The sequence below is a fragment of the Neolamprologus multifasciatus genome, chromosome 3 (genome assembly GCF_963576455.1).
Source record: "Neolamprologus multifasciatus chromosome 3, fNeoMul1.2, whole genome shotgun sequence".
NCBI classification, from domain to species: domain Eukaryota; kingdom Metazoa; phylum Chordata; class Actinopteri; order Cichliformes; family Cichlidae; genus Neolamprologus; species Neolamprologus multifasciatus.
The window spans coordinates 9,784,995-9,811,226 of NC_140441.1; the positions used below are offsets into that span (position 1 = coordinate 9,784,995).

A 26,232-nucleotide genomic window follows, 5' to 3' on the forward strand; every position below is an offset into this window, starting at 1 on the left:
CACGCAAGATCTCATCCCGTGGGGTCAAAATGATCATGAGAACGGTGAGCAAAGATCCCAGAACCACACGGGGGGACCTGGTGAATGACCTGCAGAGAGCTGGGACCAAAGTAACAAAGGTCACCATCAGTAACACACTACAATGGCAGGGAATCAAATCCCGCAGTGCCAGACGTGTTCCGCTGCTGAAGCCAGTGCATGTCCAGGCCCGTCTGAAGTTTGCCAGAGAGCACATGGATGATACAGCAGAGGATTGGGAGAATGTCATGTGGTCAGATGAAACCAAAGTAGAACTTTTTGGTATAAACTCAACTCGTCGTGTTTGGAGGAAGAAGAATACTGAGTTGCATCCCAAGAACACCATACCTACTGTGAAGCATGGGGGTGGAAACATCATGCTATGGGGCAGTTTTTCTGCCAAGGGGACAGGACGACTGATCCGTGTTAAGGACAGAATGAATGGGGCCAAGTATCGTGAGAGTTTGAGCCAAAACCTCCTTCCATCAGTGAGAACTTTGAAGATGAAACGAGGCTGGGTCTTCCAACATGACAATGATCCAAAACACACCGCCCGGGCAACAAAGGAGTGGCTCCGTAAGAAGCATTTGAAAGTCCTGGAGTGGCCTAGCCAGTCTCCAGACCTCAACCCCATAGAAAATCTGTGGCGGGAGGTGAAAGTCCGTGGTGCTCGGCGACAGCCCCAAAACATCACTGCTCTTGAGAAGATCTGCATGGAGGAATGGGCCAAAATACCAGCTACTGTGTGTGCAAACCTGGTAAAGACCTATAGTAAACGTTTGACCTCTGTTATTGCCAACAAAGGTTATGTTACAAAGTATTGAGTTGTATTTTTGTTATTGACCAAATACTTATTTTCCACCCTGATTTACGAATAAATTCTTTACAAATCTTACCATGTGAATTCATGGATTTTTTTTTTCACATTCTGTCTCTCACAGTTGAAGTGTACCTCTGGTGAAAATTACTGACCTCTGTCATCATTTTAAGTGGGGGAACTTGCACAATCGGTGGCTGACTAAATACTTTTTTGCCCCACTGTATATATGTGTGTGTTCAACTTGTAGCCAAGCATGGATGTATATATATATATATATATATATATATATATATATATATATATATATATATTAGGGGTGCAACGATACACAAAATTCACGGTTCGGTTCGGTTCGATACTTTGGTGTCACGGTTCGATATTTTTTCGATACAAAAAAAATCTTCATGCCTTTTTATTAATTTGTCATTTATTAAATTTTCAAGGCACATTCTGCACCACATCTCTGTGCGTTCATCATTTGTTTGAAGCCAGCTCACCTCCTGCAACCACTTTTCCGAGAATACGCGCTTCTTTTGTGGTTCGGACTCCTTCTGACATTTCTTTGGAGGTGGAGGTACATCACAGTAATTGCTTAAAGGAGCTTCTTCGACATCTTTAAGAGTTCTAAACAAATGTCTGTCCTCCTCCTGAAAATCTTATGTACGCAAACACGTGTTGCAACTTCTTATCTTGTGCTCGTTTTTTATTTTGACAGCGAATGCACACCTGCGGACCACTTATGTGCAGCCCTGGTTATTTAGCTCGTCATATTGCAGCCACAGAAATTCTTTTGTCCATGAAACCATAAAGCTGCACTTTCTTTTTGCCTTATAGTCTGATTTGTCATAACTTTTCCGTTTTGTCACTTCTTCACCCTGACCTGTCTTATTTGGCTCAGCAGAACTAAAATATATATCCTGCTGCTTTTACACACGCACTCACATGACGCTCAGCGATTCTCTGCACGATCAACCTCTCACATGTTTAAGCTGCGGGAGATTTCACTTGTCATGTTTGCATAGTAAGCTAACGATTGATAAGACGATATCAGAGGAATTGGTGCGCAAATTATCATCACTCACCAATCAGTACTGTCGCTCTCTATACACAGTTCACGCGATTGCAAAGTGAAAGCAAAAAACAAGCGCAAATTCAAACGCGATTTCAGTATGTCACATATTGACAGTGGCCGATGCCAATGACATAATTACCCAGCTACATTTCCGAAAGAATGCAAAAGCATTGACATATATTTTTCCTTCCTACGATAGGCCGACGGGCAGGGCAGAGATAGATTTTGGTAGCCCGACTGGAAAAAAGCCCCAGGACGTCGGGCTAGCGATTTTGCGAGCCCTGTATCTGATTGAGGAATCACTCATCTTTGGAAAAGAGAGTTTATTACAGAGAAATGTCTCTTTCCAAAATAAAAGCTATACTATACGCTTCTTCTGGGCTATATTCTCAGCAGCATATTAAACATATCAGGTCCCCATAAGGAGAATCATGTGCTAACGGCTGTCTAAATGACTCGGGTAAAGTTTGTAGCATGCGTGCTTGTTTTTGTCTGCTTCCACTTGTCTTTGCACTAGGATGATGTCGGAGTAAATGTGCAGTCATATTGGTTGTGTTCCCACTAGTGCTGTCAGCGTTAATCTGAAATGACGTTAACGTCACAACACGGCAAATCTCCGTTAACGAGCTACCGCAGATCGCCTCATGAGTGGGGCTGAAAGACGTCAACACATTAACGAGCTAACTGCGCTAACACACTAGTTCCCACCAATTGAGCATTGCTGGCACATCCAACATACTGTTTTACTTTTGTCCATGACACGCTTACCTTCAGGGTCATATGTCACATGAAAACCAAAATAGTTCCAAACGCCAGATCTGAATGAGGGTGGGGGAGGTTCAATTTGCCATGTTGCAACTAGCCTAGCTTCTGTCTCGCTAGCTTGCCCTGCGCTCAGTGAATCTGTGTTCGACTACTCCGCCTAGGCTACACTGTCGAGCGCAGATCCACTGAGCGCTCAACACAGACAGCATCGTCAGAAGGAAAGTTGATAAAATAAATTAAAAATGTTGTATTGTTCGATACATATGCATACCGAACCGAAAGCACTGTATCGAACGGTTCGATATCGATACGAGTATCGTTGCACCCCTAATATATATATATATACAGTATATGTATTAGGGATATACTGTATTAGGGATATACTGTATCCCTAATACTAGTATGTGTGTATATATATATATATATATATATATATATATATATATTATGGAATGCCGTTTAGGAAATTATTATATATATAGAATGATCTTCTGAATATATAGAACGAAACTTGAATATATGGAATGATCTTCTGAATATATTGAATGAAACTTGACGTCACGGAGGTGCTTGCGCCATCTAGTGTTTTCCTTGTTTGTAACTGCGAGGAATGGCATTATGAGCCAGTCTGCACGGAATCTTGTGGCTCAAATTCTAAGTAATGAGGAGCTAATTAACACCCTGGCAAATGCATGTTCTGGCCAACCAAATATTAGTACCAGTGTACTGCATCGTAGTACTGATGAAGAAATTTATTCACTGTTTCATCGTGGAAGACCAAATGCAGTGAACCTCCCCGGTCAGATAGCCCCTGGTTAACCAGCTAACGTTATGGAGAACGTGCATTCCACTTTACAGGAGTTCCCCACAACGGGTCCCATCTACAATCTTAGACCTTTCACTCGAGAGGGCCCAAGGCAGAAGAGTTAAGAACGGAACTAAATGCACTGAAATTACTAGTGTAAGGTTAAAAATTGGCCGCAAGTTTCAATTGCTAGACTAAGCTAAGTAAACAAAAATATCACAGTAAAAAACAGTGTGCAATAGACTCACAGTGTGTGATTGTGGAGACTAAACTGTGCACAACAGTTAATTTGTTTAATTGTGGAAACATTCCAGCCCTGGGTTTTCTCCAAAGCCAAGCCTTGAGTTCATCACTAACTGCAGATTTCCTGTGACCAATACTTGTAAAAATATCCTTCGTATACCAGTTCATGTAGTGTACACTACTTTCAAATCAGACATGGATTTTGCAATACAGAATTCACCAGAATTTGGAAGAGCATGATGTGTATTCTCAAGGTTTGCAGAACTTATGAGGATTTTGTTTTTGTTTTTCTATTTTGCATATGCATGTTTAATTTTTTTGTTTCTTGTTAATGTTGTTAACCCAACTTCAGATTATCAACCTGTCCAGGGTGTACTCTGCCTTTCATCCTGTGGTAGCTGGCAATGCAGATAGGCTAGCAACGCGGATAAAAATAAGCAGAAGAGAATGGATGGATGCATTTGGTTTCAGTTTATACATATGAGGCATATTTTGTTTTTGGATTGTAGTTTATCTGTTTTCCTGCCTTTATGGCATGTTGTATCTCTGTTCTCTGATATGACCCATAGTAACATTACATTATTTAGTACCCCTGCAGGGAGCAAAAGAATATGCCACAACCTCACTGTTACATAGAATTCAATTTTCTCAAATGCTTCCTGTGTCCACCTATTCCACACAATGTAAAATGTCAGTGGTGATGTCATAACACACAGGTTTATCAGCCATGTTTTGTATTTCAGATACCTTTGTTTATTTTTTAATAATATAGCTAGATGTGGTCATTGAAAGATCTGCCACCCAGAGCAACTTTTCTTTACATTTTCAAATGAGATGAGTTAAGCTTTATTTCAGTGTCCCATTTGAACATTTATGCTTTACATTGAAATTCATATTAATTTTCACTTGATTTCTAGATTAACTCACAGGTTTAAATAATAGTTTTTGTTAGGTTTTGGAAAAGTTTTGAAAAGTGTGATAGTAACCCTAATGGAAAAATATTTAACGGTATCTCCAACACTGCCAGCAAGTTGTCTATAAATGTGACAGACATGAAATATATAATAATATATAGCTGAAATATGAACATTATATCATCATCGCACTATATGACATTGCATTCTTATCAAATAATGATACTACTACTACTACTACTACTAATAATAATAATAACTGTTAAACATAAACCTGGTTTACATTCTTTAGGGAATGTTTAAGGATTTTGTTTACTAGATTAGACAGGCTAATTGTATTTTGTTTGTTTTTTTCCTTTCCCTTTCTTTTCTTTTCTTTGTTTTTTTAAGGTCAGTGTTGCCCTGTTACTATACTCTTTTCTTCCTCTGGGTACTGGAAATACACAAATGAAGTGTTCTGTGTTCCTACCTTTTATGTGTGTGTTTTTCCCCCCCAAATATCAGCCTGTAAGAGTTTAAATAAAAACATTTCTCTGTTTGATAGTTAAAAATGTATAACAGGTATTTTATTTAATAAAAGAATCACAATTCATGTTTTTTAACAGATAAATTAGTACATCATACCATGATATGTAACATATAGTGTGACATTTTTTTACTGTGACAAGTATGGTTTGTCATGAAAGAAAAGTATATTTAAACACTTTATTTGACTACTTTTATGATTTAAATGGCACAAAGGAATATGAAGATAAAACCAGTCTTATCAATCTTTACCTAAATAATAGCCTTGAAACTTTTTCAATATTGTGATATTTCACAATTTTTAGTGTCTGGCACCAAAAACATTTTCTAATGAACACAACCAAATTTACTAATAACCGAAGCATCTGGCATGCATTATCAGAAGATCATTCTATATATTCAAGTTTCATTCTATATATTCAGAAGATCATTCTATATATTCAAGTTTCATTCTATATATTCAGAAGATCATTCTATATATTCAGAAGATCATTCTATATATTCAAGTTTCATTCTATATATTCAGAAGATCATTCTATATATTCAGAAGATCATTCTATATATTCAAGTTTCATTCTATATATTCAGAAGATCATTCTATATATTCAGAAGATCATTCTATATATTCAAGTTTCATTCTATATATTCAGAAGATCATTCTATATATTCAGAAGATCATTCTATATATTCAAGTTTCATTCTATATATTCAGAAGATCATTCTATATATTCAAGTTTCATTCTATATATTCAGAAGATCATTCTATATATTCAAGTTTCATTCTATATATTCAAGTTTCGTTCTATATATTCAGAAGATCATTCTATATATTCAAGTTTCATTTTATATATTCAGAAGATCATTCTATATATTCAAGTTTCATTCTATATATTCAAGTTTCGTTCTATATATTCAGAAGATCATTCTATATATTCAAGTTTCGTTGTATATATTCAAGTTTCATTCAATATATTCAAGTTTCATTCAATATATTCAAGTTTCATTCTATATATTCAAGTTTTGTTCTATATATTCACGTTTCGTTGTATATATTCAAGTTTCATTCAATATATTCAAGTTTCGTTCTATATATTCAGAAGATCATTCAATATATTCACGTTTCGTTGTATATATTCAAGTTTCATTCAATATATTCAAGTTTCATTCAATATATTCAAGTTTCATTCTAAATATTCAAGTTTTGTTCTATATATTCAGACTTTGATTGTAATATATATATATATATATATATATATACATATACTGTTTGATCATTATAAATTAGATTAGGTAAGAACTTTTCTAATCGTCTAGCCATGATAGATGTAAAGAGCTTGTAATCTGTATTAAGAACAGATATTGGTCTATATGACGCACATTCTAATCTATCCTTGTTTTCTTTTGGGATGGCAGAGATAATTGCTTCTTTCCAGCTAGAAGGTACTTGAGCCTTCTTTAGGACCCAATTCAATCTGAGAAGCATCACTGGTATTAATTCTTCTTTTAGCTCCTTGTACCATTCTGCCGTATATCCATCTGATCCTGGAGATTTATTTATTTTAACTTTACTTATTGCTATTTATAGTTTCTTTTCTGTTATATCTTCAATCAAAGTTTTATTCTGTTCTTCATCCAGTACTGGCAAATCAAGAGAATCTAAAAAACTGTTAATTTCAACTATACTACTCTCTGTGTTATTAGCATAAAGAGTCATAAAAAATGTTTCAAATGCACTCTGAACTTCTATTAGTTTATTTTTTATTAGTTTTGTCACTGGATGTTTAATTTTGTGAACTGTATTATCTGCTATTATCTTTTTCCAGGCTAAAACATTCATTGCTTTAGATCCTCCCTCATAATACCTTTGTTTAAGAAACATTAATTTTTTTTTCATATGTAGTCAAATCATTTATTATTTATTACTTATTTTGTAGCTCTTCAAATTTCTTATTTCTCATCTTTTTCTTATAAGAGGATATCGCTATAATTTTCCCTCTCAGGACGGCTTTTAAGGCATCCCACAGAATAGGAGGAGACACCTTCCATATAGAGGTGAATCTCTTTCTTAATTTGTTCTTTGAAGTGAGGATCATTCAGTAAGCTTGAATTTAATTTCCAATTATGGAGTTTTGGTTGCAGGTTTAAATCAACAGACAGATATACTGGTGCATGATCGCTTAAGTCTATTGCTCCAATTTCACAAGTGTTTATTCTATCTTTATTTTTCCCAAAAGTTATAAAATAATCTATTCTTGTGTATAACGAGTGCAGCGAGGAAAAAATAAGTATAATCCCTTTGGTAGGGATGCAAGTCTCTCCATATATCAATTAGTCCCACCTCCTTCATCGTTGTATTTATATTCTTAATTAATGTTTTAGTATTCTGTGCTTTTCTATTGGAAATAGACAGGCAGCAACAACACACATGCAACAATAAGTGAAAGAATACAAATAAAATCAAATCAAATTCAATAAAATTCAAATAAAAATAAATAAATAAATAAATTAGTTAAAATGACAATCAGTCTAATTGAAACAGTTGCATGTTATGGACTTGGCCTCAAGGACTCGTAGTTTAGATTTAAAAGCACTTAATGAAATTAATTCAGTCATTTTCCATTCCTTCTGCAGTTTGTTCCAAGCCGAGGGTGCTAAATAGACAAAAGCTCTTTTACCAAGTTCAGTTCGGGCAAATGGAACAGAAAGCAACAAGTAACCATGTGGACAAAGAGAATACCGACCAGCATGTTTCATTACAAGCAGGGAACATAGATAAGAAGGCAGCAACCCAAGTATCGCCTTATATATAAAACTGTATAAATGAGAGTTCCCCCGACTTACCAAAGCAGGCCATCCTACCTGAGAGTATAACTCACAGTGGTGAGTATGAAATTTACGGTTAGTGATGAACCTCAGAGAAGCATGATACACAGAATCAACCATTCGAAGACATTGAGCAGAAGCATTCATATATAGAATATCACCATAATCCTGCACAGGCAAGAATGTTGCAGCAACAAGCTGCTTCTTTGTATTAAAAGAGAAACACAACTTATTTTGAAAATAAAATCTCAGTTTTAACTTCAGGTTTTTCACAAGATTCTCTACATGTGGTTTGAAGGTAAGCGAGTCATCAATTAAGATTCCCAGATATTTATAGGTGTGAACCAACTCTATTTTATTACCTTCATGAGTGGTTACTGATGGGATTGTTTGGGCTCGTCTCCTTGATTTGGAAAACAACACGAGCTTTGTTTTGTCTGCGTTGAGAACAAGTTTCAGCTGAAGTTATGAGTGCTGGACAGCAAAAAAGGCTTTCTGCAAGGAGTCAATGGCTTGGACAAGAGTTGAACCACAGCTGTAAATAACTGCATCATCAGCATAGAAGTGCAAGTTTGCATCTGGCACATGTAGACTAAGATTGTTTACGTAAATGATAAATAGAAGGGGACCTAATACAGAACCCTGTGGCACTCCGCTGTGCACTGTAACGAAGTCAGAACATAGACCGTCAGATTTAATGCACTGAGTCCTGTTACTGAGGTAGTTTGAGAACCATGCCACTGCTCTCTCAGAGAGTCCTGACTGGAAGAGTCTAAGTTAAAGTTAAAATACGATGATCAACAGTGTCAAATGCTTTTGACAAATCAATAAAAAGGGATGCACAGTGTTGTTTTTTATCAAGTCCAATAGTAATATCATTTACCACTCTAATTGCAGCTGTGATAGTACTGTGATTCTTCCTAAAGCCTGATTGATATTCAGATAAAATGGCATTGGTGTGTAAAAACTCCTTTAACTGCTCACACACAAGAGCTTTAAGAACTTTGGCCAGCACAGATAGATTAGATATTGGTCTGTAATTAGTTAACACTGCTGGGTCGCCCCCTTTTAATAGTGGAATAACAAAAGCTGATTTCCATACTGAGGGAATTTTATTTGTATCCAGTGTGAGGTTGAAAGGTGTTGTGAGAGGCTCTGCCACAAAATCAGCTGCCAGTTTCAAGAAGCAAGGATCTAGTAAGTCTGGCCCTGGAGATTTTCTAGGATCTAACAGTTTAAGAGCTTTACAGACCTCCTGCACAGAGAAAGGAACAAAGTTAAATGGCTGACCAGTGTACACCGGAAGGTTTGTGCCAGATTTTACAGAGACTGGGTTCAGAGAGTCAAACAAAGAGCCAGAAGATATAAAGTGCTTGTTAAAGCAATTCATAATCTCCTACCTATCATAAACAGGAACAGAATCCTTAAAAGGTGGGTAGAGCGTGGGAGCTTTTACTTACTGAAAGAGACTTAATGATTTTCCAGAACTTCTGTGGATTATTTAGGTTCTCTGTGGTGACAGACAGATAATATTCTGTTTTAGCTTTCTTAATAGAGGAAGTACATTTGTTTCTTAGTTGTCTGAAAAGAAGCCAATCACTGGGGTAGCCTGTTTTCCTCGCTTTGGCCGAAGCCAGGTTGCGCTCATGAATGATATCTGCCAGCTCTGGGGAGAACCAAGGAAAGGATTTTCACGACCTTTTATCCTATATCTTCTTAATGGATCATGTTTATTCACAATTTGCATAAACTCATCCCTAAAGAATGCCCATGCTAATTCTACATCAGGGATCAATCCTATTTTCTTCCAGTCATAGTTTGACAAATCATGATAAAATGCTTGTTCATTAAAATGTTTAAGAGTTCTTTTAAAAATAATACGATGTTGTGACTTGGCCATTTTAGTATTTCTAATAAAAGCAAAAATACTGTGGTCACTTAAGTCATTACAAAAGACACCCAAAGATGAAAATTTATGAGGAACATTTGTCAAAATCAAGTCAATCAAGGTAGACTTTTCGGAGCTTTTGAGATTTGGCCGAGTGAGTAAATTGACCAGCTGGGTAAGATTGATAGAATCACAAAAAGATTTAAAATCATCTGAAACATTTTGGGGCCAATCCCAGTTAAAGTCACCAGCTAGAACAAGCTCACCATAACTTAATCTGGACAGCAAAAGGTTTAAAGAACACAGAGCTTCTGTGGAGGCAGAAGGGGGTCGATAGCAACAAGCAACTGTTATGCAAAGACCCTTTGCAACATTCACATTCAGAGCCAAAAATTCCAATTGTTTGCAAATTGATTCTGATAGAACTATTGTAGCATCAAATTTTGACTTAACATAAGCAGCAACACCACCACCTTTCTTAAGCCTATCGGTGCGATAGATATTGTAGCCAGCCATGGTAACATGTTCATGAGATATGTCTGTGAAGGTTCTCAGTCATCCAGGTAATCGTAGTCAAAGGAGCTTGCATAGAAAAGCGTCTGGACTTCTTTAAGTTTACTTGAAGACGTTTCACCTCTCATCCGAGAAGCTTCTTCAGTTCTAAGGTCAAATGGTGGAGAGTCCCAGATATAAACCTAGTGGGAGTGTCCCCCCACAGAGGGACAAAAGGACCCCCTGATGATCCTCTAATCGCGTGAGCCAAGGTGTGGAACTGGGTGTGGGTCCCAATCAGCCAGAGTTTCGGGTGAGTTCATTGTGAAACCTGGCCCCACCTTATCATGCGAATTCCTGAGGTCAGATGGCCCAGGATGTGAGTGGGCGTTAAGGCGTCTGGGAAGGGATCTCAAAACTGGATTATAGATGGCAGAGAGTTGGTGTCGTAAACCACCACCTCTGTTCAAAGATGGTCGCTCACAGTGGACATAGATGCTTCTTTCACTCCTCTTTCAAACCATCTGTCCTCTCTATCCAAAATGTGAACATTGGCATCCTCGAAAGAGTGTCCAGCTGAGTCTTGTCCTGTGGAGGTGGCTCTTCATCAGATATATATTTAGACAACCAAGTTTCAGAAATGAGCACAATATCTGCATCTGTTGATTGAACCCAGATCTTGATCATATCCATCTTGGGTAACAAACTGCGCACATTAAGATGAACAATCTTCAGCCCAGGTGAGGATTTAAATTCAGATGGTGTCTGACTACATTGCAGCTCAGGGCCTGGGTTAGGTTGTACATTACCAGATAAGAGCAGTAGTAAGACAATCAGAAGTCTCTGCTTTGTACTTATTCATTTTGACTTGTGAAATGTTGAAACAAAGCAGGATTTTTCATAACTAATTTAGTAATTGTACAAAGCAAGAAGGTTTTGAAGGTGAGGTGAATCTTTCTGTAGTTCAAATGATAAATTAATGTCCTGTTCCAAATACATTGGAAATTGTACAGGATGTATAGCAGCAGTGACGCATGTAGAACTGGGAACCATGTCTCGCAGAATGGGGACACTGTTAAATGTTCTCATCTTAGAAAAATTGAGTGTCCAAAAGTCCCCCACGGCCAATAATCAAAGTAAAGTTATTAAAAAAGCCATTATCCAAAACACAATGATTGTTGATGCTGAATTAAATAGGCTGCACAAACCTAGGATGGCAAGTAAGGCTCCAGCCAGAAGTTCGGGTCCTGGTGGCTTGCTAGCAGAGGGCTTCTGCTAGCACATTCACCAGTGTGGTGTAGAAGGCTTCAATCAACAGCACAGCGCCCGATGTATTGCAGATGAGCTTTTCGAGCAGCACAGGCCTTGGTGTGGTGCTGATGTCTTCCACTAGCAACACAGATGCAGTTGGTTCATCCAGCAGCAAAGGCCCTGGTGTGCTGCAGACGGCCCCAGCCGGCAGTACAGGCCCTGGTGAGGCTCAGTTGGTTTATGCTAGCAGCACAGGCCCTGGTGCGGTGCAGATGGCCCCAGCCAGCAGCACAGGCCCTGGTGAGGCTCAGTTGGTTTAGCAGCACAGGCCCTGGTGTGGTGCCTATGGGTGCAGCCGGCAGTGCAGGCTCTGGTGAGGCTCAGTTGGTTTATGCTAGCAGAACAGGCCCTGGTGTCGTGCCTATGGCTCCAGCTAGGCCCTGGTGCGGTGCAGATGGCCCCAGCCAGCAGCACAGGTCCTGGGGTGGTGCAGATGGATTCAGCTGGCAGCACAGGGCCCGGTGCAGTGAGATGGCCTCAGAAAACAGCACAGGCCCTGGTTGAGGCTCAGTTGGTTTATGGTAGCAGCACAGGCGCTGGTGTGGTGCAGACAACTTCTGGTAGTAGCAGAGGTCCCCCCCAAAAAAGACCACATTCCAAGAATTTACAGAAGAGTTTAAAATACTCTTAAAAAGCTTGTTAGAAAAAACTAAATCCCATTTAAGATAGTAAAAAACAAAAACATACCCCAAAAATTTAAAGCAGACATTCAACAAGGAGACATGCTGCTGCCATCTTGGCTGCTGCCATCTTGAATGATATCTCAGCAATATCTGTGCCTCCATCAATTTAAATCTCCTCCGCAAATTAGAAAACCTACTGTCTCTGTTACCATCATATCTATAATTTTCTTAAAGAAATAAATATCGCTTCCAGGGGGTGCGTATATATTTAACAACGTGACTGGATTCCCCTCAATGTTTCCCCTTACCAAGATATAACGTCCCTCTTTATCACTTATCTCTGATATTTTTTCAAAGAGTAATTTGCTTGATAACAGGATAGCCACTCCTCTCCTTCGTCCAGTTTTATAGGAAGAGTAGAAAACTGTTGTATAACCCATTCTTTTCAGTTTTTCATGTTCCTTACAGTCTAGATGGGTTTCCTGTAGATACACTATTTGTACTTGTTCTTTTTTCATTTTAGTTAAAATTTTATTGCGTTTAATTGGATTCGACAGGCCATTTACATTATATGATATGATTTTTTTTTTACCTTTTCTTTAAGCATATCCTTACTATTTGAATATTATTAATGTAGCAACGACATGTACCATCAGACCACTCCCTAAACATACATAAGCAAACATTAATATTAACATTAAAGCTGTATAAAACAACAGCTACAGAAATAAGCTTTATTTGGTCAAAGAAAAATAAAAGAGAAAAAAAGACTTCCAACTGTGGGGTCTCCGATATGACCCTAAGTAAGCCCCGATAAAAAAAAAGGGGGCTTCGAGGGGGGGCCTCTCTCACCTCTATGTGACACAGGGCCTTCCTTTGCCAACCTGCCAATGTCCCTTCTACTAATAGCATAGGTAAAACGTCCGCCTATTTTCAATTTCTGCATTTCCACTTCAGTATATTATTTCGAAATAAGAAGTCTTTACCAGTGTATATTGCTAGTTTCCTCAGAGGACATTTTAATTACATTAAACTCACCACCTGTTCCCTTTACGCCTCAATTTTTCAGTTCTGGTCTTTATTTACTTGGCTTCGTGTTTTCCTTTCTATGCGCCACGATAAATGTCGGATCTGTTCCAGAAGCGTCTCCGGGCGTTTGATGATCGTCACCGGGAATCCCCTCTTTGCCATGTCACCTGTCGCCTCCTCCACCGAGCCATATAGCACTGTTCCCTCAGGACAAAAGACTCTCATCTTTGCTGGAAAAGGAGTTTGGAATCAGATTTTCTTGTCTTTTAACACAGATTTCACCTCTGCATATTCCCTTTGCTGCTTTAAAATCTCTGGTGCATAATCATGATCCAAGTTAACTGTCTTGCCTTGGTAGTCAAGTCCACGCTTCTGCCAGGTCAATTTCAATATTTCTTCTTTCATTCTATAACTAGACAGTTTGGCGACAATTGACGTGGCGTCGCTCCTGGCGATGGTTTTGACATCAAAGCGCGATGTGCTTTTTCCACTCGTAGCTCAGCGCAGTCCGGCAACTCCAGATTCTGTCGTAATAAACTCTCCACAAATACGACCATTGATGTAGAGTTGTCTTCCGACCCCTCCTTGACACCGTATATTCGAATGTTTTCTCTTCTAGACCGTCCCTCCAGGTCTGTTAGCTTGGCATCCATCTCAATATGCAGTTTGAGCATCTCTGTTACTGCTTCATAATTAGCTTGTACTTGAGTTTCTACATCCACTATTATTTCTTCGACACGTGTTCTTAAAAGCAATTCTCTGTTTTGCGGGCGGAGTGGAAGCCGTTTTGCTTCACAGTGCACCTTAACAAAGTGGGAATGGTGTTTTAATCACACTAATTTTGTGATTCTGACAATATCTCAGCTTGCAGTGATGCAAGCATTTTATTTTAAAAACGGCACAAATGGGAATTTCTTCTGAATGGGGAATATCAGCCTGTTCACAAGCGTTTCATTTAATCAAACCACTAGTTTTGATCTAACTAGTTTTTACACCGCTACTGGGGTTTCTTTCACGGGTTGATGCAATCATTTTATTTAAAAATCGGGATTTTGGAATGTTGAACTAAGAGGGAGACAGAGCCAGCTAGTTTTTCAGCACAACAGATGGTTGCAAATAACATTCAGCCCTTTAGAAAATAAACGCTATTGGGCTACTTCTAAAATACGTTGCACAAGATGTCACCTTTCCCCCCAAAACAGCCAGTATCGCTCTTTCAAACTCATTGTGTTTTAATCACACTCATTTTGTGATTCTGATGTCACAGCATGCAGCGATGCAAGCATTTTATTTATTTAACCCTTGGATGCAAACCTAGCAATACCTACACTCTTCCATGAGTGGGGTCAAAAATGACCCCAAATAAAATCAGTGCATTTTGCTATAAACTCGGTTTTTATTCTTCAAAATCTTTAAAACGAAGAGTTGTAATATTTTCATATTTGAGGTATTCCTCATAAAACATGTTTGTGACATGAGGCCCTTTGCATTTTTATTTATTTTTTCATTAATTTTAAGAAATTTGAGTTTTTGTATCACTTCTATCACTTTTGTATGCTTGCTTTGCATATACTGCAGAAGCTGGGTCTTCCCTCTGAAAGGCACAAGTTGTTCATCCACTGTAACACAATCACTGAGCATGAATTTCTGCCTGCAGTTGACCAGGAACAGGCCACATATGTAGTGGAAAGCTGCCACATGGTTTGTTTTCAGTCGGTAGGCTCTGGTCCTCTTGTCATCAAAGTGCAAGAAACGGTGAATATGTTCAAATCTTTGAATTGACATAGTGGCCTTGAACATGTTATGCAGAGGACTCCCAAAAAGCACACCGACTGGTACATCCCAGTTCTTCTCACTTCCTGCAAGGATGGTCAATCAAATGAAGGCCAGGAGCTTATGTTTGATTACATTTTTCCACTCTTTTCCCCTGTCTGTGGCTACTCTTCGTGCCTCCATGTCTGTGCATGTCAGCAGGAATGTAAAATAATCTAGGACTGCCTTCTTCCATTTGCGCAACATCTCTAAAATTAGAAACATTCTTTCTCAGAGTGATGCTGAAAAACTAGTTCATGCATTTATTACTTCTAGGCTGGTCTACTGTAATTGATTATTATCAGGATGTCCTAAAAACTCCCTGAGTCTTCAGTTAATTCAAAATGCTGCAGCAAGAGTACTGACAGGGACTAGAAAGAGAGAGCATATTTCTCCTGTATTGGCTTCCCTTCATTGGCTTCCTGTTAAATCCAGAATTGAATTCAAAATCCTGCTCCTCACATACAAGGTTTTTAATAATCAGGTCCCATCTTATCTTGATGACCTTATTGTACCACATCACCCCATTAGAACACTTTGCTCTCGCATCATCTTCTGCCCATTGTATTTTCTGTATTTTACAGATGGAACAGACTGACTGGGGGATAGGAAAGGCAGAAAGAAACAAATAGAGGGAGGGAAAGAATAACAGAAGAAGGACAGTGAGAGAAAACCTAATAAAAATACCTCTACTTTCTGAACATGTGGTTGCCTGATGCTTACCCAAAGTATCATTTTGTTAGCATTAGGTTGTTCCAATTCTTAGAGCATTGCTCGTCTCTTTTCTTAAGCCCTTATCAATTCTCCTACTTTTTTTTCCTTGACCTTGATGATGATTTCAACGAGGTCAATGACAAGAGGTTTAGAAGAAGAAGGTGGAGGTACTTTTGGAACACTTCCAGTGTTTCAAAGCATCTCTGCTTTGTAAGCCCAACAGTTTCTAAGGCTATGTTCACACTGCACGTGAATGCGCATCAAATCCGACTTTTTTGACCCTATGCGACTCATATCCGATTATGGTATGACAGTGTGAACAGCACAAATCCGATATTTTCAAATCCAATCTGAGTCACTTTCGTATGTGGCACTGAATCCGATACATATCAGATGTTTTAGAAAGCGGCTGCTGTGTGAATGGTCAAGTCACACTAAACCTGTCTTTAACGTCACTGACACAAGACAGACGGCAATTATCAGCACTGGAGAAGCGCCCGAGAAGACATTGTGAACGCTTCCTGGCCATCCATTGTAGATGTTGGTGAAACTGTTTGGAAGGCAACGTTGGAGAAATGTGAACATTTTATGTATACTGTATAATCTGCATTTCACAGAAATCTGCAACTGTCCTTTGAAGCACCGCATCTCTATAACAGCAATAAGGATCATTATTAGGCCATATGTAAATAACAAAATAACCTAAAGCAAAATTGGAAAACGTAAAGTCCGAAACAAGTCTTTATATTAACGGCCATCAGTCTAACCATACGGTTTGGTCTGGATCTAAACAGAGCGCGTTGTGTGTGACGTCTTCTTTTGTGCATGTGGGCCGCTTTGAGGGTTCACACAGGAGCACGTTTGCTGTCACATTTTATTTGTAGTGTGAACAAACAGACAAAAAAATCGGATTTGATCAAAAAATTGGAATTGAGCATTAAGACCTGCAGCGTGAACGTAGCCTGTAGGAGCCATAATTGAATGTATTGAATTTTTTGATGATCACTGGGTTTTCATTTGTTTGGTTGCTATGGTGATGTGTAATGGGAGTCACGTGGGTGCTAGCGGCGACATTAAGAGGGCGTTGTCAGTCTGTCATTCACTGGTTTTGATTTTGACAGAGAGGAGGGCTGGGTAGCCGTAGTTTTTGTTGACCGCTGCACAACATGTTTCGTCTTGTTACATTAGAGCCTGTGACGTTGTAAGAGTCCAAATCGCGAGATGACATCACTCTGTAAACACTTTAATAAACAAGCAAACAATTCCACCTCTCGCATTATTGTGTAAAGTTGACAGCACGTCAGGCAAATAGGCAGGCTCCATCCCCGGCCTCTAGCGACGGTGGAAGTCGCTACATAGCCTAAATGTCCAGTATCAAGCATTTCACCCAGATTCTTAGTATTTGGGATTTTTGAATTCCTACTTTTTTGTTTCTTCCTGAACTTTGTAAACTCAAGATGAATGGCCATTTTTTTTAAATGTCTGTCTACCTGTGAGTCCTGCATTCAAGTACTCTATAAAACTTTGTGAGGCACTGGGTGAGAAAGTGAAGGCCAGGGGGTTAACTGCTCTGCCCTGCACTTTGCATTTGACTACTTGTAGGTGTTTTATACATAAACCTGATCTTTGTGAACTGTTTTTTGTTTCAGAATCTGTGGAGTAACAATGGACTTTCGGACATTTGGTGCCACTTTTCTTGTAGGTGTAGGCGCAGGACTTGCCCTTTGCATTAATTGGAGGGAGTTTCACACACAGGTGAGAGTGTAATCGAGACTTTTTGCAGCAGGCTTTATTTTGAGATAGTTTTGTTTGTCACATTAATGTGGATTGATTTTTACTCTTTTTTTAAATGTTAAATCTCAGATCTACCGATACAAACTGGCATTAACATCAGCTGATGCTATCAGATATTTCTAGATAATATCAGTGGAAAAGCTGAATGGATTGAAGCTTCTTCTAATAAGACCTGTCAGGAAGTTTTTATAGTGGGAGTAACATTTCTAACAGGACAAGATGAGAAGTTACCAAAATTCTGTAGTAATGATTATCACAGAACCCATACATTTTATAAGTGATTACTCACAATTATTCCAGATTACAGCACACATGCAAAGCTATTACTACTACTACTACTACTACTACACAGTCATAAAAGCTCAATTGTGGAAATTACAGTAAAGAAAGAAGCCACTGGGTACTGGAACATTCGGGCACAAAAATGAGCCATGCAGCAATGTGACTAAATGTAAGAGGATGGCAACAGTGAGACACAAATCCAGAGTCCCCCACTGTTAAAAGGTACACTCAGCCTCCCCTCCTACCATGGCAAACATTTACCTCCCTATCTTTCTTCAGTATGGGCAACACTGAAAGTTAAGAAGAGCTCCTCTTGTTCTACTGCCTAAGCCGAATAAAACTCTTCTGACTCTTGATCAAATCCCAGATCCTTGCTGTGATCCTCAATGATCAAGATTCTGCACCTGTACCTATTTGGTCAAATTGCTCTATCTACAGTATTGGACCTTGCAGCCTAAACTGGGAAACACTGACTTTTTTGTTCACATTTACATGAGTGCCTTAAATATTTTCCTCCTGAAAGTGAAAATTTTATAAATGCATGCCAAAAGATCAGCTAAAAAAATTAATCTTGTTCACAGCTTTCAGTCTCAAAACTGACCTTGTGCCTCGTTAACAAATGTAAAAGATTTTTAGTGTCAGCAGAATGTAACCTAGCAGGACTTAACCTTGTGGGGTCCAGGGTATTATTGGCCATGTTTGAGTACTACTACTAGATTACTACTACTTGATTTTACCTCTATCTTCCACCTTTAAAAACTGTTTATCTTGCCTTGTTTGGTATCATTGTTTTAAGCACAACCTCACATGTCTAAATATACTGTCATTTTAACATAGTGTATTAACACAATTCATCTAAAAGTTCACAAAAAAACATGAATGTAACATAAATGCAGCTCCTTCAGCCCAAAGTGCACCATCACCTATTATCATCACACTCTTCCCTCTAAAAAAAATTAGACTCGTCCTTGAGTCCTACTAACATCCATATTCCTTTGACCAAAAATTTATTTATTTTCTTATGTTGAGAGCGTGTATGTTGTGCAACTCCATGACTGTTTCTTGTGCACCTTGTTTTCTTCCTAGCTCTGTACAGGGAGACAAACGAGTTTGTGTATTGATTCAGTATGTATGAGTATGTGGAGTGTGCCTCCCATGTAGTGGATGATACTGGGATGGGATGCTTGGGTGTCGGGTTTATGAAGCGCAGATGCTCCAAAGTGTTGTTCAAAAAACTCTAACTCACTCAGTCTGAGCACAAATATCCAAACTGAATGGACGAAAGCTGCTTATAATCTGATCTACTAGGAAGGTTTTACAGTGGGATAAACATTTCTAACAGGATGTCAACACAACTCTGTAGTTTGCAGAATTCTGTCCTTTCTCCTTTTCCTAACCTCTTTTCTTTCACCTCAATGAAAGCAACAGAGGTTAAGGAAAAGAGTCTGTCGGATTGGTGCTATGGCTGTAGTGATGTGGACACTGTACCGGTTCACCGTGGTGAAAACAGATCTGAATGTAAAAGCAGAGTTATCAATTTACAGGCCGATCTACATCCCTGCTAGAGATTAGTGATGGGATTTCCAGCTCTTTTTAGAGATCCGGCTCTTTCGGTTCGGCTCACTAAAAAGAGCCGGCTCTTCCGGCTCCGAACCGGCTCTTCAGGTTGTTTTGTTGCTTTAATTAATTTATTATTAACAATAATATAAAATTAAGCACAAAAGGAATTACTAACGTAAAAAAATTTGGTTTTATTTATATATGTTTATATATAAATATATGCGGTGGCCCCTAGAGACAAAACACGTACAAACTCCAAAACACATTTCTAGCATGAACTGAACTTCCAAAGCAGAGCTACTAGGTCACTTAAATTACACAATTGAAAGCATGTGTGTATTGTTTGTGTATTTATACACAGGCACTCATATATATTCAAATAATTTAAAAAAAATGTTCATTTACCTGTTACTACCACACACCAAATCCGGTCGTTGGTACTTGCTGGCTTGTGTAGCCACTAGGTAACAAAAGCTCAACACTGCGCCCAGCATCCTGGAGCACTTCTATTGTCTTTTGTACATGTTTTGAGTTTTTACGTGCTTCTGAGTTTTTACGTGCTTCGGCGTTTGTACGTGCTTGTACGTGATTTGAAGTTTGTATGTGCTTTGTCTCTAGGGGCCACCGTAAATATACTTTTATTTATTCACTCCACATAAAATGTAATAAATAAATCATATAATACAAAAATCAACTATTCACATTTCAAATTTTAACTATTTAAATTTTCAGCTTTTTCCTTTTACAAATTTAAAGTGAAACAACACAAAACACTGCAAACCACAACACAATTAAATATAAATTAAAATATGAAAACAAAAAGAAGATGCATATTCTCTGTCATATGGGCCTGCATGAATAAACTTTCTGAATCCTTTATCATCTGCAACCGAAAATAGTTGTGGATGATTACTATACCTTTCTAATGTGATGTTGTTGTCCCTGGCTCTCTGTCTCACCCTCCTGCTCTGTTCCTGTGCTACTGAGTGTAACTACCGCCCCTCCCCCCTCTGCCCAGCGTAAAGCATGAGGCTCGTGTGCGGAGTGAAGCGGAAAAAAGTGCGAGAGAGAGGGTGAGAGAAAGAAAAAAAAAAAAAAACCCACGTGACGGCTCGCGATAAGGAGCCGGCTCTAAGAGCCATTTTGTTCGCAAACGACCCATCACTACTAGAGATGTGCAAAGCAGACGGTATTTGTATCTGTATTTGTGTTTCTTGAGGGGGGGAAATTATATGCATTTGTATTCGAGTAAAATTCAAAATAGTAATAAAAATATTTTTTTTTGCATTATACTTCTAATTAATGTTATAGTGCAAGTATTCTTTAATTATATCCATTATAATAATTGTGTATATGCAATATTGGTTGATGTTTTCCCATAAATCCAGAAATGAACATGTAACAAAGAACGTCATTGAAAAGAAAATAACAGCCATTGCCTCAATGATGGTTAAAACCAATAACTAATAAAATACCATTGTGGACATTTTGAACCCCACCACCACCTGTCCTTGTTGGAGGATGCTGAACAGACAGTGGACTTGCAGGGGCAGAACATTGCTGTGATGATGAATTGGTTCTGGTGGGGGGATTGGTGCTTGTGGTGGGGTTGGCAGACAGTACGGGAATAAAATGCTTTAAGTGCACATGATTATGCATAACAGACATTGACAGATGTTTGATATATCTGCCTCTGCTGATTTGGCTTTTGCACACATTACATATTACTTTGGTGTAATCTGCAGCACTGAATGTAAAATGCTTCCACAGAGAACTTGATCAGGTTTTTTTGGCTGGTGGAGGACCAAGAGGTGGCTCAGCAGCAACACTCTTTTCTGTTTGGTTGACCAAATCCATGTGGAGAGTATCAAATCCGGTTCTTTTACATTCTTTCACCGACAAAGAAAGACCCAGACTCAGTGTGGTCAAAGCTCAAAAAATCATATTTTACATTTCTGGAAAAAGAGAGCTGCAGACGCTAGCAAGCATCAACAGGTCTAAAGCATTACAAGCCGAATGGGTATTGTCAGGAAGCGCTGTGTGGCAGGCAGGAGATGATTACTCAAAATGCAGGACTCTCAGACATGAGGGATGAACTAAAGACCACAGCTTTATTTGCTGGCACAGGAAAATGAGCATCAAAAGCAAACTAAACTAAACTGGGAAATCACAAACTAAACTCACAGGGAGACACAGGGAGATCCACACAGCATGAGGGACGACGCGACACTGACGCAGAGAAACACAGGGCTTAAATACACTGGGAAATAATGAGGGGACACAGAAGGAGAGCACAACTGGGGGAAATCAGAACTGATGAGATAAGGAAGCAAAGTACGATAAACTCACAAGAGACACAGACCTTCAAAGTATAACAGGAAGTAGCACAGACGAAGACTTGACTAGGGGAGACAGAGCAACTAAGAAACACAGAGAACAACAACAAAGAGACACAGAGGGCAGCTACTAAATACTCCGAAAATGTTGATGGTTTGAAAGAGGAGTGAAAGTAGCCATCTATGTCCACAGTGAGCGACCATCTTTGAACAGAGGCGGTGGTTTACAACACCAACTCTCTGCCATCTATAATCCAGTTTTGAGTTCCTTTCCCAGACGCCTTAACACCCACTCACATCCTGGGCCATCTGACCTCAGGAAATCTTATGATAGAGTGGGGCCAGGTTTCACAATGAGCTCACGCTGGCTGATTGAGACCCACACCCATTTTCACACCTTGGCTCATGTGATTAGGTAGAGGATAATCAGGGGGTCCTATTGTCCCTCTTTGGGGGGCGGGTTACTTCCATTGGGTTTAAAACTAAGACAGCACCTCGCGTTTATGCCGGGCTGTGAGCTGCCCTGCCTTTATTTCCTACACTCCCTTTTCACCCAGAATCACAATTTGCACCCACTTCTGACTTCCCTCACTGCTCATGGTAAAACCCAAACAGATGTAATTAGCTTTTCCTAGTAAAGGTTCTAGATTACCTTTGTGAATCTGTGGAAACAGTCTCTATAGAGTTAACCCATTTCCTCTTTAAAAAGTACTCCTGTTTTCTAAGCACACAACTTACAGTTCACTTAATTCTACCTTTCGGGTGGAGCATATCGGGCATGACCGTTGTGTTTGGACAATTGACATAACATAACAATCATACAAACTATTACTAAAGCTACTCCTCCCATTACTCTTCATTACTTTGTGCTCACATTATAACCTCTGTCTAATGAGCTTTTGACCTTCTTTACAATCTATGAGCACATGAGAGGTTTTTGGACAAAGTTTGTGTTTTTTCCATTGTTTAAGCACTGCTTCTAGCCAAGAATGATACCATATATGCCCCATAGCTGCAGAAAAGGCTAACATTGTTATCTTTTTACAAAAAAACAGCTGAACATGAGAGGTTTTTGGACAAAGTTTGTGTTCTCCATTCTTTAAGCACCGGTTTGAGCACCGTTTAAGCACCTGCACCGTTTCAAAAGTACCGATTTGGCACCGGAATCGGATAAAACCTAAACGATACCCATCCCTATTTATGGCAATGTATCATCACTAAATTATAAATTTCTTCTCCAGGTCTGCACTACTGCACATGGTCATAGACTTTATTTAATTATCCTGTGCCTGCTATTGTATGTTTTACCGAGCAATTCTTCTCACACAGTCACAGATATGTTTCTCTCAGTGGAAACTTCTCTCATACATTCAAACAGGAAACTTGAGGGTTGTTTTTCTGTCTCCACTCCACTCAGAGACCAAATGCCAAGATATATTATTTCCACTTCCATGACACACTTTACATAATCCTATGCTGGTACCAGTTTATCCTACACAATTTTGACACATTTAAAAGCCTATGTTCCCAGGTCCAACTTTGCTAATCAAATAACCTGTTTCTGTCCCGGACAGGGGACAGATTCCTAAGTCCTATATTAATTTAAAAGTGTTTCCCCTGCCCACGGCTTGACCGGAAGCTTTACTTTACCGGCGTCTCTCGCCTGAAGCTTTACCTGCAGCCCTGCATTAAGGTTATCACACCCGAAGCACGGCCTCTTCATTCAAATCAGCGTGGGAACCATCCGAGCTGACCGGATGCCGCCTGACTTCGCCACGTGTCCGCGACGAAGAGGAGGTGCCGCCCTCTGAACACTGCACTCCTAGGAGTCCCACTCCAGTCCTAAATTAATTTAAATAAATTTATAAGCACCACTGGGGACTCTAACCGCCAGTTTTTTACCTGATGCTCGGGCCCAGCCCTCTAATCAATAGGGACTTAAATCCCTTAAACAAATGAACAATTACCTACTCTAATCTCTTTTCACTTGGCTGACACAACACAGTTAACATTACACACAAAACACATTAAGTTTAAAATTCACCCCAACATTAACAGCAATAAACTTTCATCAAATATTTCCCCAGACTTTAGTTTTTATTTGTCAAAAAGTACCCCAAAATCACCATGGACATGTCACCAGAAAATCTACTACACCGATTTTATAATTTAGTTTAATTTCACCACTACTGAGCCAATTTAACGTGGAATATCATTAATTTGGTGAACAGATAATTTAGAATTCATCCAATATGCACACTTTGCTCTTTTTTTAACAGGTGGTACTTACCTTTAAATCTTTTTAGACCGGTCCTCTGTTCACCTCATTTCAGATCCCACCATAGACCAAATTTGTCCTCTCAGCCGTAAAACATAAACGTAACATACACCCCCCTCCCCCAAAATCCACTCTTTCTATCTCAGCACTTCAAGTGAGGAATGAGCTTCGCAAGATCAAGGTGCGGAAGGCTGCAGGTCCAGATGGCGTCAGCTCCAGGCTCCTGAGATGCTGCGCAGATGAACTGTGTGGCATCCAAGGATATCTGTTCAACCTGAGCCTGTCACTGGGGAAAGTACCACAGCTGTGGAAGACATCCTGTGTGGTACCAGTACCAAAGACCTCCCATCCCAAGGACCTCAGCAGCTACCGGCCGGTAGCCCTGACATCGCATCTGATGAAGACCCTCGAGAGGTTGGTTCTAAACCATCTGCGCCCCCAGGTGAGGTCTTCATTGGATCCGCTGCAGTTTGCTTACCAGCCTGGCATTGGGGTGGAGGACGCCATCATCCACCTCCTGCACCGAGCTCTGACTCACCTGGAGAAGCCTGGAAGCACTGTGAGGATCATGTTCTTTGATTTCTCCAGTGCTTTCCACACCATCCAGCCACAACTTCTGAGAGACAAGCTGGAGCTATGTGGTGGAGTGGACCACCACATGTCCCAGTGGATACTAGACTACTTTACAGAACGTCCGCAGTATGTGAGGTCACAGGGCTGTGTCTCTGACATGCTGGTCTGCAGTATGGGGGCCCCACAGGGAACTGTGCTGGAACCGTTCCTCTTCACCCTCTACACTGCAGACTTCTCCATCAACTCCCCATGCTGCCACCTAAAGAAGTTCTCTGACGACTCTGCCATAGTCAGCTTCATCACAGGTGAGGACAACTCAGAGTACAGACAGTGGACTCTGGACTTTGTAGACTGGTGTCAGCAGAACCACCTGCTGATCAATGCCGGGAAAACCAGGGAGCTGGTGGGGGACTTCCGGAGACTCAGACCCACCAAACTGACACCAGTGAACATCCAGGGAGTGGACATTGAGATAGTGGACTCTTATAGGTACCTGGGTGTTCACCTGAATAATAAACTGGACTGGAGCCACAACACTGATGCTCTTTACAGGAAGGGTCAGAGCAGACTCTACCTGCTGAGGCGGCCAAGGTCATTTGAAATACAGGGAGACCTTTTAAAGACCTTATATGACTCTGTGGTGGCATCTGTCATTTTTTACAGTGTGGTATGTTGGAGCAGCAGTTTATCGGCAGCTGAGAGGAAGAGGTTGGATAAACTCAACAGGAAGGCCAGCTCTGTTCTGGGATGCACCCTGGACCCAGTGCAGGTGGTGGGAGACAGAAGGACTCTGGCCAAAATAACATCTCTGATGGACAGAGTCTCCCGCCCCATGCATGTAAATGTTGCTGAACTGCAGAGCTCCTTCAGTGAGAGACTGCTGCATCCTAGATGCATGAAGGAGCATTTCCGGAGGTCCCTCCTCCCTGCAACTGTCAGACTGTACAATCATAACTGCTCCCAACAAACATAGATGTTTACATCAGCACTGTAACTGCAATAAGTTAATTAACCGATTCGCACTACAACCTGGTTTGACTCTTATCTGTAGTTATTTTTATTTAATTTAATAATTGTACAGTACTCTGTATATAGTAACCATTGTCCTTAATGTAAATATGTAAGAAAATTTGTGTATGTTTTTGTTCTGTGTCCTGTGTACTGTTTCTTTGTATATGTGTCTTTTTGGCTGCTGTTACAACCAAAATTCCCCTTGTGGGACAATTAAAGGATTATTCTATTCTATTCTATTCATCTTTATTTTACATTTCCGGAAAAGGAGAGCTGCAGACGCTAGCAAGCATCAACAGGTCTAAAGCATTACAAGCTGAATGTGTGTATATATAGTTCGGCTATACGTCACCCACAGTCACATGTAGCTGCTAAACTGGTGGACCTAAATCTTCACCACCACGTCTGTATACATACAAGCGGAAAGGGAGTGAGTGTGTCAGCGCTCGGAGCACAGAAGCTAAGCCGGCTTTAAACACACCATTTATTTTCAGGATAAAACACAGTCAGAGCCCCAAATACAAGCTAAAATCCCCGCTATACA

At 39.7% G+C, this 26,232-nt stretch overlaps 1 protein-coding gene across 4 annotated transcripts in view; it reads left to right on the top strand.

Moving 5' to 3' along the window:
• The window catches only part of LOC146521500 (outer mitochondrial transmembrane helix translocase-like), a 92,029-nt gene that overhangs the window by 15,057 nt on the left and 50,740 nt on the right, over positions 1–26,232 (top strand). Inside the window, exons 2-3 of one of the 4 annotated variants that reach the window (XM_085155129.1) lie at positions 15,725–15,802; positions 17,504–17,609. In XM_085155129.1, coding sequence (XP_085011255.1) covers positions 17,520–17,609 — 90 coding nt within the window. In that variant the 5' untranslated portion in view covers positions 15,725–15,802; positions 17,504–17,519. Of the gene's footprint in view, positions 1–9,658; positions 15,803–17,503; positions 17,610–26,232 lie in introns of those variants that run through there. The other 3 variants (XM_085155132.1, XM_085155128.1, XM_085155130.1) reach the window with 3 other exon arrangements.